The following is a 13,306-nucleotide window of genomic DNA, read 5'->3' as shown; positions in this document are numbered from 1 at the left end:
CAGCTTCATCAGTTTTCGTTGTCCCATAGATTTTGAAATAGCTTTCATTTAATGTTTAAATTTGAACCATGTGTGATGTGATTTCTGCAGCTATGTCCACTCAGGAGCTCTTTGTTGCTGCAGCTCGTAAATGTCTGTCTGCTGGTAGAAAATCTCTTTCCGTCCCTCAGAGTCTGGATCTGGCTGTTCAGGTCTTAGCTCTTGATTTGGGATTGAAACCGGCTTTATTGTACGATAGCAACGGTGCCGGTGCAGATCAGGTGCAACAGTATTTGAGCTCTTTGCAGTCTTCCCAGCTTGTGTCTAAGTCACTTCTCACACTGGATTTAAATGGAAACACTCTTATTATTAATCCACGTACAGTCAGATCAAATGTAGAACAGCTGGTTCATGATAACAACATGGCTTTTATTGATATCTGCCACTCACTGGAGAAGCCAACCATCACTGGCCTGCTCGGAGGAGAGCTGAAGAACATGATACACAATTTACAGCTTCTCTTGAGAGGGGTTGAACAACTGAAGGAGGCTGAGAAACCTCATTATGTTGGAGAGAAGTCGGAGGAGTGGAACCTGTGTACAGCGTTTGGTATTTTATTGGGTTTCCCCGTCACTTACTGGTTCGATCAGACCAAGAGTTTTGAAAACTGTCTGTCTTTGACTCCCCTGATGGTGACTACAGCTACAGCAACATGGCAGGCAGACACCGAAGGTCACAGATGTTGTTTGTACTCCTTCAGCGTCCCGGCTGTTCTGCTTAAAGCGGTGGAGTCCAACCTGGAAAACTGGAAGCTTTGTTTACAAGAAAGATTTCAACAGCAAAATGTCCTAAAGGATCTTACAGTTTGTCAATCCACAGTCACTCTGCCCTCAGTCTGTTTGTAATGCAAGCATGACGTCTTTAAATAAATTGTTAAAGACGATGTGTTTTTACTTTATCACTCCAGTAAACTGTGTAAAAACAGCTGTTTTTTTTCTTAATGTACAGTGGTATTCAAACCCTGCGTTAACAACCCCTTCTGACTGAGTGACGTGCACATACAACCTACATTATGACATGCAATGAAAGTGATCAAATACACTTCATTTAATGTATGGAGTGCTATACTTTAAAAATATATATTTTAATTAAGTAAAGTAAGTAACAGACAATGTTTTTGTCATGACATTTAATTAACATTTGCATCAGTTTCAGGTAAAACATGATCAGTTTGTAATTTCAAGCCTCGTGCTTGTATAGTTCCATTCTTTCAACAATTGAAGAAAAAAAAAAGTCAGCAAACTAACTAAATAATTCCAAGATACAGTAGCACAAATCACACCCTTTAATACAAGCTGATTGCCGTAATTTTTGTGTTATCTCTTAAAAAAGTTTCGAAAACATTGTCAAATCACCTTTTTTTGTGTCTTACCTACAACACGATTTTAACCTTTGTGCAATAACAGCATGCATTTCCACAAACAAGAAGACAGCTTAACCCATTTTTTTTTCGATACAATACAGTATTGCTTGTAGCTCATTTCGTATGAACTAGAATCACCTCCTCGTAGTTGTATGCCTCCACCAATCAAGGTGCAGTTTATATCCATGTCTGTCCAGACGCTAATGTAGCAATGGCAGTAGACAATGCTTCAAATACGGATGGTGCTGCAAACATCTTCAACATCTGACATTATGTCACAGTGAAGTTGACCTTTGACCTTTTGGATATAAAATGTCAACTTCATTTTTTCTTATTAGACTTTTGAGTGAAATGTTTTCATAATTAGCGTATTAATTCATGAGTTATGGCCAAAAACATGTTTGTGAGGTCACAGTGACTGTTGACCACCAAATTCTTATCCTCATGCCAAGGTTGAATAAATTCACTCCAGGCATTCCGTCAATAGCGCGTTCACAAGAATTGGACGGATGGACAACCCGAAAACATAACACCACGGCTGTCCTCGGCTCAGAAGCATAAAAAAAACAGCATCAGTCGAGTCTTTTTGTTTTCCCTGGTAGAGGCGATGCATCTATTGGACCAATATATTAATCCACTCGACACAAATCTGTTGTGTGCATGGAAGTTGAATTTTTAAGGAAGGCACACTTTTTTCACATGTTCTGCATGAAATAGGTGAAAGTAGATACCGTCAGTTTTTGCCCTACTTTGATCGTATACAGTGAATTCTCCTGGCAGAGTAGTGCAGATGCTGCTTGCTCCTTTTACGTGACACAAAAACGTACCTAACAGCTGAGACAGTCATCCTGAAGTAGATCACGTTGTTTACCTGTTTAGGTCTGAGGTAGTTTCGACCAGCTTGATGTAGAATATCCAAACTGCATGTCCATGACAGTCAGAGAGGTTGAACGACTGACAGCACTTCACCGCAGCGGCCGCTCACTTTCAGCTCAGCCAGGTGATCTGCCCTCGTGGGCCCAATGTTCAGGATGGCAACTGAGAGTTTAAGATCACGCGCTGCCAGTAAAAACCTGTATCCTGAATATACCTTGTGAATAAGAGAGAAAAGGGCACGATTAAATACAAAAGTCCACAATAAATGTGCTGTAAACCAGTTATTTTGACCAAGGTTCTTCACAGATTTTCTAAAAACCCACCTGTAACGATGACCCTGCGACTAGCACCGCATCAGACTCTCCCAGTCTGTCGTGCACAAACTGTACCGTCGCTTTGTTCACAGAGTCTCCAAAAAATGTGACCTCAGGCTTCAGTATTCCTCCACATTGCTCACAGGAGGGAACTCTGAAATGGAGGACCTGCTCGTCCTCTATGAAGACATCACCGTCCGGAGCCACGCCACCCGCCTGCGCTCTCCAGTCTGGGTTTAGTGCTACGAATCGTGTCTGGAGCTCCTCCCTCGCTGAGATGGCACCACAGCCAAGACACATCACCCTGAGGACACATTTATGAACACTAATAATTCATTGATCCAATAATTCATTGAGATATCTGTCTACAACATAATGAAAGGTAATGGGATTTCATTTGTGGTGTTCACAGCATAAAAACAACAGATTTCTTTGCAACTACTTTCTATGTTGGAAAATAGAACCTACTGTATGTGAACTGTTAACACACTGGAGTCTGTGGATTATCCAGAGTGACCATGACACCTTTTTCTTTGATTGATATTGCTAATGAACTATTGAATAAAATGTTTGAATGTTTTGGGCACTACAAATTCAGTTCAATTAATCTCCATTGTATTTGGGTGGCAACATACGTAGCCTACATCAAAGGCAGATATCTCAAATCCTGGGCAAAGAAAACCAAAACTATATGTGTGGCTGGATACTGTCATTTGGTTGAACCTCTAAATATTCAGCTGTATTTTTTACTAATCATAAATTACCTACTGGCACTATTATTTTTGTTTAAACAAATATAATGACTTATCATGCACCGATATGTAGCAGTTCTAGCTTTTCCATGAATCCTGGACAAAATAAAAAAAATCTGAAGACTACAATCTTGACAACTATTCGAGCAGGTTCATGAAAAAATGTGTCCGGTGTTTCCTCACCTGTGAGCGCAGCCGTGGAGCTCAGTCAGTCTTTTCTGTCCCGCCTTTGAATGAAGAGCATCCACATTCTGTGTCACCAGCCAGTGCAGCTTGCCTCTCTCCTCCCACCGCTGCAGGGCCTTGTGTGCAGAGTTCGGCTGATGGGTGGAGAACTGTGGCCACCCGAGAAAGTTTCTGGCCCAGTAGCGCTGACGGGACTTTGCACTGCGAACAAACTCCGCATACTGCATGGGTCGTCTGTCAGTGCGAGCATACAGCCCGACGCCCTCTGAGCGGTAATCAGGGATTCCCGACTCCGTGGAGAGTCCAGCTCCACTGATAACAAACAGGCGTCTGGCTCGGGACACAAAGTCCTGCAGCAGCTCCAGGGAGTGGGCATCAGTGGTGCTGCAGGCGGGTACAAAACTCACCATACCGGCAGGGACTGAGGATGCCCTCCTTACGGGTGCTGTGTGCATTGCAAGGATCCGCCGTGGCAACCTCATCTACAGTAAGAAAAACGATGATTACAAATAAAACCACACGTTGTTTACACGGCCTGCTCCGCTCCATGTTCCTCCACAGAGGGGCGGTGACAAACCCCTGTACTAGTGAATGCTATAACAGTCAGAAGATAGCTGAGAAGCTACAAGAAGACACACAGCGAGCTAGCTAATACAATGTAATAACAATGTTTAGGGTTAATGGCGTTTCAACCGGTAGCCAACAGCTGGCTAACAGACAATGTCAGCTAGCTAACTTTGACTAGCTAGGTCAGTTAGCTACTATACCGTATTCGTGAGTTATGACGGTGGCTGCGGTTTGACGTTACTGTAATAACTGGTACAACAAAGTGTCAGCAGCTACAAAATGTTGGTTGAATAACGTTACCAACAGGCTGATATAAGATAGGAACATTTGTCACAGTGGCAGAAACAGGAAATACCTAGTTTTATGTAACACTAAACACAGTCGCCCTGTAGTCTGGGAGTTGTACTCCAGGATTATGATGTTCAGTTTTATTTGCCATTTTCTCAAGAAATTTACACATTTCTTTTTAACATCCCTGAATGTTTTTATTTCCATTACTGTGCAGCCACTAAAATCATAAAATCCCTGTTATTCTTTTGTGATAAATTTTGTATTGGTATTTGCATACCATTATATAAGGTGAGATGAAAATCCTTGATTCTTGATGACAAATTGTACCCCAAAGGATTTGATATCTTTAAATTATTTATACAAGTTATTACTTTACACAGACACAGGTAATATAGAAAAAAAGATGACTGAAAAACTTTGCACCAACTTACCTGCATTACACACCTTGCATTACATATTGGTACAAAACATACATTGTGTTACAAACTTTGTACAAACAAAGTACAATGTAGTAGTCATAGCTGTATTCAGCTGCAGCACTTCCTGTGAGCTTCAATCTCAAACATTCTGTAAACAAGTGTGAAGATCCTTAATAAAATATGTGTAAACCTCCAAGGTTGAGGCCATTCATTTCAGAGCTGCTATAAGACTAATGAACAATATTAATAAGCATTGCTTTAAAAGGGCATCCCCATATATCTAATGGTCCCCAGTCTTACACTCACTTTCATATGTAATAACAAATACAGGGATATATTTGGTGCATGTAAAAATTTAACATGGTTATATTTTCATATCCTACACACATGGATATTAGATCCATATATTTACAAGTGTATCCATGTCTTTTCGTATCAATGCTGCCTATTATCTCAACTTCTTTGTGTGAGGCTTTATGTTTGCACTTTGCAGTGGTAATGACAGAAATTAGTTTTCAGGTCTAAAAATACAAAAGGAATTCAGTCATCAGATATGGACGAAACAAGTTAGTGGATGAAGTGTTGAACCACTGCAGAGTAGCACAGAGAAAGGTGACGTTTCCTTCTGCGTGTCCATTAGAATATGCTGCACACGTCCTGATTACAAAACTCCAAGATATCTGTTGTAAGGAAAATACATGTAAACATTAGCATTATTAACAAGTGTGAGGGTTAGATTGATTATATGTTTGACAATAAAGCAAGTGTATGTGATTACAGTCGTACCAGAGCGTGTGCAGTTGAAGGCAGTTTCTGCGCGACTGTAAAATTCCTCTCCAAGGATGGAGCGGTAGTCCATGTGGCTTGTGTGAACAAAACACTGAGTTGCATCTTTGAACAGCAGATCACTTTCTCCATATTGCTGAGACTCAAAGAGCTTGAACTCTGCATTTGGGTTGGCTGCCAAAGTTTCCTATAAAGGTTAGACAAAAAGTACTTTTACTTTTGATACTTTAAAGTACATTACTTATTTTATTACATTTTGAATGCAGAACTTTTACTTTTAAACAAAGTATTTCTACAGTGTGGTATTACTACTTTTACTTAAAGGGATATTATGCTGTATTTTCCTAAAAGAACAATGTACAGAATACAAAAGTAATCCCTCTCAATGATTACTTATGACCCACTAGAAGTGTGTGGCGGTGTCTTTATCTGCAGAGACCCTGCCATCTGCCTGTATCTTCTTATTTTGCTGTGTACGGGACATTTCTGGGTACCAGCCTTTGGGCACTGGGTGTGTAGCCCCCATGCATGCGCAAGGACGCATCCTAAAGGAAGCTACAAAAATAAAAAAAAGCAAATATAGCGAGGCAACACGGCAAGGGGACAAAGTTTGTTCCGAAACAAAAGCAAAGCCGGGGTTGGCTTTCACTTTGGCGTGCAATGCTGCAGGTAGTACACTGGGCAGTGTTCTGGCAGCGATCAGGGGAGGTGCGCTTCTGGTGTTGTTGAGGCATTATTATGGAACCCACGCAACTTCTAGGCAAGACCCGCCCTTCAATAGCATTCACACACTACTATTGGCCAGGCGTCCATGCTTACACAAGGTAACGTAACCTGATTTGTTCAGGTCCTATCCCCTGACCAATCGGCTATCCTAACCTTAACCACTCAAGTTCAACGCCTAACCCCAACCAATCAAGCTGCTTCGTAGGGCGGGACTTGCCTAGAAGTTAGGTGGGATCCATAATAACGCGTTGTTGAGCCGAGGGGAGGAGGAGCCAACTTTGAATGTTGTGTTTACAAACTGTAAGGGACAACTCCTGCATAGTATGTCTTTAAGTAAAATATCTGAATACTTCACTGCCCATAGTACAGTAAAACCAAACACTGGTATCAAATGTCTGGTCAGATCAGATCATTCCTGATTTAAATCAGAATTTTGCTCATTTTAGACTATTTTTCTCAGGAAAGTATCTTATGAGGCTGCTTGTTTTTAGACAACTTACACATCTAATAAATGTGTCTTTTTTTTTTGGCTTGTGTCTATATTTCTTGAAGTAAAGCATCAAACTGTGACATGAAATAACCCTGTCCTAAATGCAATGGTAAGCACCGTGGAGTTTAGCATGAGGCGAACCAGAGAAAGGCACCATCAAGACTTTCATATCATCTGTCCCAAGCAGCAGTTTTAAGGGTTTACTGTAAGTGGTGGAGGTGCTGCTGAGCCACAGAGCGAGCGTAATTGAAACATACGCTATTCTTGACAACTTAAGAGGCAGCAGAATCCTACACAGTGTGTACAAGGAAAACGGATTTAAAACACTAGCAATTATTTAAAAAAAAATCTGTTCACATGAGCTGACCTGTGACTTCATGAGGAAGTCGTATACTCGTGCCGTGAGCACCGGCCGTGTCATGATGATGTTCGGTGGGATGACGCCGAGATTACAGCTCTCCCACTCTGACAACGGGGCCCGACGACCATCACCACACAGCAGCTCATAGTCTGATGACGTCCACCCCTCTGCCCAACCGGTGGAACTCAAACCTGAAGTACAACATGACAAAAGTATAATGTAACATCATAAACAAACAGTATATTTAGCATCTGTGTGTGTGTGTGTCAAAACTTCATCTTGAATAATCTCACTGAGGATGTTGGCAAGAAGGTTGTGTTGCTCGAGGAAGGCCACGTCACCGTAGCTTTTACCACTGGGATCTCCAACCAGACACCTATGAATAATGAGTAAAGCATTAAATGTTCAGACATATTAAATTAAAAATAAATATTTTTTAGTAGCATCCAGCTACACAAGTAGTTCTGATTTTGTTGGCCCAAGGTTTGAGATATTGGTCTCTAAACTTTTAGCCGCCACTCAAATGCAATAGAGGTGAAGGCAGAAGTTGTTTTTAATTAGAACTACTTTCTACCAGAGCACCATAAACTTAATTCCATTGACATCAATTGTATAGGGGTGGCGGCAAATCTAATTATTAATTATTAACTATCTTAATGGCTGTATAATGCAAACTTAGAAAATGTGCTTTTTCAATGCTCCACACCAGCAATCACAGATGAACAGAAAGCTTTGTGTAACCTGTGCGTACCTTAACGCGCCCATGTTGCCATAGTAACGCTCGTTGTGGTTGTCAGCGCAGCGTTTGGTGGCAGCCTCCCCTGTGCCTCCCAGACACACTTTACACAGATTCCCCTGAGAGCCAGGGAGGCAGCCTTTCCAAAACACGTCGTTGTACACTGAGGAAACACAAAGTGGGATAACTGCAGCTACTTGAGGCTTCGTGCAATAAGACGTTTAAAATGCCAACGGCAGAAAGTGTAAAGGTCAAGAGGTCACAGCTCACAGAGAAGAGCTATAACACGAAGAGGATTGCCATATAAAGTTGAATTCTGGTTCAATAAAGCTTATTATGCAGCTCCACATGAATGATTCCATACAGTACCTTGGTTTGGATCACAGGGGGAGCTGCTGTTATGCTCCAGGCTTAACGTGTGTCTGTATGGCAGCAGCCAGCCTGCCGGACTGTACATGTGGCCATGACAGGAGCGCCGGCCTCCGAGGTTCCCGATGAATATGTTTTTGTTGGAGCGCTTTGCCACAGCCACACCCAACACCGAGGGCAACACTGAGGAGGGAGACGACGGCGGTTTTTAATGTGAATACGACAATCAAATCAGCTACCTATAATATTGCACGTTGTTTGTTTTTCTGTGCTGTCGTAGGCCTACCGTCTGTCTCTAAGTGGGTTGATACCTCAGCAGGAACACATTCTCCTCCTGAGAGTCCAAGAGAACACAGTGGTTTTTCTTAAATAAATTAAGACTGTGACTTCAGCTAATGTAATGATAATGAATTATTAAGTTCATAAAAAGTTACAAAAATAGTGACAAACTCGGTAGAATATTGCAGTTAATTGCAGTATCATATACCTATTTTGGAATTTAAGAGCTGCAGGCAGAAAGGCCTGAAATACCTTCGACTGATGATCGGATTTACCTCAATTACAACATCTTAATGATGAAAAGAATAACATTCTCCACAACACTGCAACCGTACAAGTAAGAGAAAATATAGGGAAGTTGGATCTTGTATATTTACATCAATCATTTGTTTAACGTAAGATTTTTATTTTATTATTATTAACCTAGTGTTCTTTTTCTTTTCATTTCTATGAAAAGAGAGTTGCCAACATCCTCAGTGAGAGAAAAGAGTTATAATTTATGATTATATCTTTTATTATCATGGGCAGCTTCTCCATTTTGTTACAATGGCTGTTATTTGAACATTGCCTTATTATTTGTACAAATTCAAATGAAAGAGAATACAAAACACTTAAAGATATTCAATTTAATTGGAATTTTTGCTTCATTGTTGGCAAAAAAAACTTCTGTCAATCTCATAATAGATTAAACGACTAATTCTTTCAGAAAAAAAATATCTGTCAATAAGGCTCCAACTTTTGGAGTAGCCTCTTCGCTGTGACTAAATGTATTTTATGAATGTAAACAGTCATACCATAATATTCTGTAACCACGGGGACAAGGCCACATTTTCCTGCGATGAAAGAGTGAGTTGCATCCAGCGAGACGGCGTCCAACTCGTCCCTCTGCAGGGGGAGTACACAGGTGGTTGCAACTTCAATTAAGTTGCTTTTCAAGTGTGATAAAACTTCAATATCCCCCAAATCCTGTAATTCATACTAGGCCTACTTACCTTGATTTTCTCGATACAGTCGCGCAATGAGACCGCTCTGACACACACCAGCGGGTCTGACTTTATACTGAGAGCCCACTGCTCACATTTCTTCTGCTCTGCCTGGCTAATACAGCACCATCGCACAACACTGTCCTCCAGTGAACTTCCTGAACACATACAGGTTCTGTGAGGTCATAAAATCACAGCCGGTCTGTTTCGAATATAAAAATGAACAATGCGGGTAAGCACCTTCATGTCCAAGACCTTTGAGGAGTGCCACGTAATCTAGCCCCAGCACCTGACTGACATCCATGTCATCTGGCAGAACAGCTACTTTATCTGTCACATCTTTGAAGAGAAGGTCGTTTTCTCCAAAAGAAGAGGAGTTGAAGAGCTGGAAGCGCTGCCTATCTCTTCCTCGTTGACCAAACAGCGTCTAAACAACAATAAAGAATCCTTTAAGAATCTTTTACTCTGGTAGGCCTACTACGGACATGTAGCATGGAAACAAATTGCGTGATATTTGTGGGCAAAAGTGGGAAAACGATTGAACAAAAAATAAAAAATAAAGTACCTGCACCATCGTGAGAAATTTGCGAGCAACCTTGCGAAAGTTAAATCTGGTGACCATGCCGCCTCCTGGACCACGTCCCAGATTACAGTTTCTGTAGTGGCTGAGAGGAGCTTGTGTGCCATCTGTGCACAGTAACCTGAACTCATCTCTATCGCTATCTGAGAGCACAAACAGAATATAAAAAGAAAGCTGAGGTTACAATACAGTAAACAGTATGTTAATAACCACCTGTTATGTTCCAAATATGTTTTACTGAACTGATTTTAAACGGAATGTTATTTCATATTAATTATATAAAAGCAGATGTTGTTGTAGCCTAATATTTTTTTCATACAAGACATAGTGATCCTGGAATTGTCGATGTTTAGGTTTAAACTCTTTTGCACTTGTATAGGCCTACTATCACTTAGAGTGGCAGGGCATGTTAAAATTATTTATCAACTCCTTTTAGCTTTTCAATTATCCGCTCGGTGCAAACTATTGCAGCAGGTAGTGCTCAGGTGTTACAACTGACTCAAGTTGGTGGTAAACTGTGTAGCCTATTCAGCTCATCATAGCTGGTAGTTCATTGGTTATTATGACAATTAATACACTAAAGATCGGCCCAAACACTTTTTTGTGTTTGTTTTTTTTCCCAGAAAATAAAAAGAAAACGATATGAGGGTCGATTTGCAACAAAAATATCATCTGGACTCAAACTGGGGACATTGCAATGACATGGTAATTCGGCCACAAGACAGAATAAATGAATAAGATACTATAGAAACCTATTAGAAGATAGCTTACCTTCAATACTTTCAAGAGCTAAATGGTCCACAAATGCAACATCTCCTGTCCCACTCCTGAGACATCTGTGACAGAGCGAAAGAGGCAATAGAAGAAAGTCATGTTTATGCTGTCTCGACTGTCTACATCACATGTGTCAAACTCAAGGCCCGTGGGCCAAATCCGGCCCCTCGCAGATTATGATCCGGCCCGCATATCAATTTAGCTTCACAATACATTTTGGCCCAACTAAATTCTGACATTTTTGTCACTTTTTCCGACGTTTTTGGGCACTTCTTTTCCTATGATGGCTGAGGAACTTTTTCCTGACTTCTTTAGGACTTTATGTGGACCAAACTGTGAGTGAGAAGACTATATGACACGTGCAATAATACAGTCAAAGATATTTGACTTTTTCGATTAAATAAACACGTCAATAAACTAAACATGTCTGGCCCTTGATGTGATTCTTATTTCCCAGCGTGGCCCTCTGGGAAATCGAGTTTGACACTTGAAATATAGCAAATGTGATTCATGGGTTTGAGAGCTTTGTTGATTCTTTGTTGAGCCTGACCTGAGGGCCCCTTGGCTGTTGTAGAAGGGCTCACTGTGGGACGTTTCGCAGTGGTAATTCTTCTGGCGAATGTAAGACTTCTGGCCTTGGCACAAAGCGCACAGAGGGGATGCCATGGCAGCAGCCCCGGGAACACAGCTGGCGCTGAAAAAGGTACTGACGTCTGCTCGAGAGGAGAAAAACAAGTCAGGGAACCATAGACCAGAGGAGCAGAAATGCCAAAATAGAAATCAGAAAGAAGAAACTTCACACTGCGCTGTTTTCACAGGCAGCTGATAATAATCTCGTCACCCTGACTGAGTGGCTGCTCCTTTGACCAGCTCAGGTAGTTGCGGGACAATAAGAAGCCGAGTGGAAGACTCCATCCAGCCGTCCATCGGACCCCACTGTGACAGCTTCTTTGGCCCCGCAGGAATCTTATATCCAAACTGATGTTTCTCACCACAGCCACAGACAGAATACAGCCTCCTGCAGGACTCAGTGTCAAACAGATACACAGACAGGTTTACTGACTCAGACACTCGTGCTGAAGATACTGTACATTGTACACAATTACACAAGTGTCTCAGAAATCTCAAGTAGGCCTACACCTACCGTCACTGTATATCTCCTTGGCGATTGCAACAAGGCCAAACTGCTTCACAGCAGAATAAACTTCTCCTGCATCTAATGTTACTATATCAGCACGGTTTGCCTGGAACAAAGAATTAACACAGTGAGTCTTAATAGTACAAGTGGTAGCTCAAATACATTACTATAGTATATATATATATAGCATATCCCTCTGGCACTGTAAACAGCTTATCATAAACAGTTAAACCCATAAATCTGCTGGGTTTAGGCATAAATGGGGCTTAATAAGTAACAAGAAATTGAAGTGCAAAGACACCAAAGCTAGAAGCAGTCTCCATTACAAGGTTTTTTTCAACTAAACAATGTCCTGTTCAGAACATACCTGGTCACAATTATTTTTTTTATTTTTGGGCATTTCTGCCTTTATTGGATAGGAAAGCAGAGGTATGAAAGGGGAGAGCGAGGGGGGAAAGACATGCAGGAAAACCATTGCAGGTCAGATTCGAACCCTGGACCTTATGCTTCGAGGAATAAACCTCTGCATATGTGCTCCCACTCAGTATCAGTCGAGGTCTAAACACAAATTTAACGGTTTGGCTTTATTTATTATATAATATATATACTTACTTATATACTTATAAGCAGAAAGCTTTACAAAGCCCCTGACCAGATCTAGCAGAAAAGTCATCTGTAAGACTTTATAGAACACATTTCTCGGGGTTTAATCATCTCAAAACCACTGAAAAGAGTAGTAGAGTATCTGATTAAGAACATTTTCAACAGCAATCGGTTTTCCATATGTCTATTTTCTTTTCCAACTGTTTTTACTTTCGATTAGTCTATGAGAATTTGTTAAGAAATCTTTATGTATTTGTAAAACTATATATATATATATATAAATAATATATATGTAAATAATATATATATATATATATATATATTTAAAATGTTTATTGTATGAATTTAAGCTGTAATGAACATATAAAACATACTTAACACGTAACTTTACCGGCTACAGTGACTTCTTTGTCGTTTGCACACTTCCTTTGCTTGATTGCAACCAGGGCAAAAAAAAATGAAGACATTGCATTTAAGGTGCAGGATGGCTCACCCTGATTCTATCGATGCAGTCAGTGGTGCTGGACGCTCGTATGCACGAGAGTCTGGCAAAATCAGCCACAGCAGCTGGCGGCAGCACTGCCACCAGAGCTTTAGCTAGTTCTGCACACTTCCTCTGTTCAGGATCTGACACTGTGCACCACCGCATCTTCTTAGCTAACATGTAAGCAATA

General features: G+C 40.9%; 3 protein-coding genes across 3 annotated transcripts; 1 reads left to right on the top strand and 2 right to left on the bottom strand.

Annotated features, from left to right (window-relative positions):
* The first annotated feature begins 42 nt into the window (after nucleotides 1-42).
* c4h1orf74 (chromosome 4 C1orf74 homolog) lies at nucleotides 43-922 on the top strand. Its single transcript, XM_028576077.1, has one exon. The coding sequence runs from the start codon at nucleotides 69-71 to the stop codon at nucleotides 882-884; it is 816 nt and encodes a 271-aa protein (XP_028431878.1). The 5' UTR covers nucleotides 43-68; the 3' UTR covers nucleotides 885-922.
* Nucleotides 923-1,151: 229 nt separating this feature from the next.
* sirt4 (sirtuin 4) lies at nucleotides 1,152-4,570 on the bottom strand. Its single transcript, XM_028576748.1, has 4 exons — nucleotides 4,298-4,570; nucleotides 3,528-4,012; nucleotides 2,602-2,896; nucleotides 1,152-2,492 (listed from the first exon to the last, which is right to left on the bottom strand). The coding sequence occupies exons 2-4, from the start codon at nucleotides 4,010-4,012 to the stop codon at nucleotides 2,340-2,342; spliced, it is 933 nt and encodes a 310-aa protein (XP_028432549.1). The 5' UTR covers nucleotides 4,298-4,570; the 3' UTR covers nucleotides 1,152-2,339.
* A 38-nt stretch (nucleotides 4,571-4,608) lies between these two features.
* Nucleotides 4,609-13,281, bottom strand: sxph (saxiphilin). The gene is made up of 16 exons (XM_028575046.1): nucleotides 13,126-13,281; nucleotides 12,036-12,135; nucleotides 11,733-11,909; nucleotides 11,442-11,604; nucleotides 10,889-10,953; nucleotides 10,103-10,260; nucleotides 9,778-9,964; nucleotides 9,547-9,695; nucleotides 9,349-9,439; nucleotides 8,562-8,609; nucleotides 8,276-8,458; nucleotides 7,922-8,069; nucleotides 7,464-7,546; nucleotides 7,177-7,361; nucleotides 5,594-5,780; nucleotides 4,609-5,487 (listed from the first exon to the last, which is right to left on the bottom strand). Exons 1-16 carry the CDS (start codon nucleotides 13,279-13,281, stop codon nucleotides 5,444-5,446), a joined length of 2,124 nt encoding a protein of 707 aa, XP_028430847.1. The 3' UTR covers nucleotides 4,609-5,443.
* Between the last annotated feature and the right edge of the window lie 25 nt (nucleotides 13,282-13,306).

This window comes from Perca flavescens, chromosome 4 (genome assembly GCF_004354835.1).
Source record: "Perca flavescens isolate YP-PL-M2 chromosome 4, PFLA_1.0, whole genome shotgun sequence".
Classification (NCBI taxonomy): Eukaryota; Metazoa; Chordata; class Actinopteri; order Perciformes; family Percidae; genus Perca; species Perca flavescens.
The sequence above is the reverse complement of the archived record's forward strand: the minus strand, read 5'-3'. Positions and strand labels throughout refer to the sequence as shown.

What these genes read in the sequence shown, in the direction of transcription:
- sirt4 (XM_028576748.1), bottom strand. Translation starts at nt 4,012, where the DNA reads ATGAGGTTGCCACGGCGGATCCTTGCAATGCACACAGCACCCGTAAGG. An exon ending in CTCCACGGCTGCGCTCACAG is followed by an intron (nt 2,897 to 3,527) that starts GTGAGGAAACAC and finishes ATGTGTCCTCAG; the next exon opens with GGTGATGTGTCTTGGCTGTG. An exon ending in TCGCAGGGTCATCGTTACAG is followed by an intron (nt 2,493 to 2,601) that starts GTGGGTTTTTAG and finishes CTTATTCACAAG; the next exon opens with GTATATTCAGGATACAGGTT.
- c4h1orf74 (XM_028576077.1), top strand. Translation starts at nt 69, where the DNA reads ATGTGTGATGTGATTTCTGCAGCTATGTCCACTCAGGAGCTCTTTGTT.
- sxph (XM_028575046.1), bottom strand. Translation starts at nt 13,281, where the DNA reads ATGCGGTGGTGCACAGTGTCAGATCCTGAACAGAGGAAGTGTGCAGAA. An exon ending in AGCTCTTGAAAGTATTGAAG is followed by an intron (nt 10,261 to 10,888) that starts GTAAGCTATCTT and finishes TTGTGCTCTCAG; the next exon opens with ATAGCGATAGAGATGAGTTC. An exon ending in GGCAACATGGGCGCGTTAAG is followed by an intron (nt 7,547 to 7,921) that starts GTACGCACAGGT and finishes CATTATTCATAG; the next exon opens with GTGTCTGGTTGGAGATCCCA.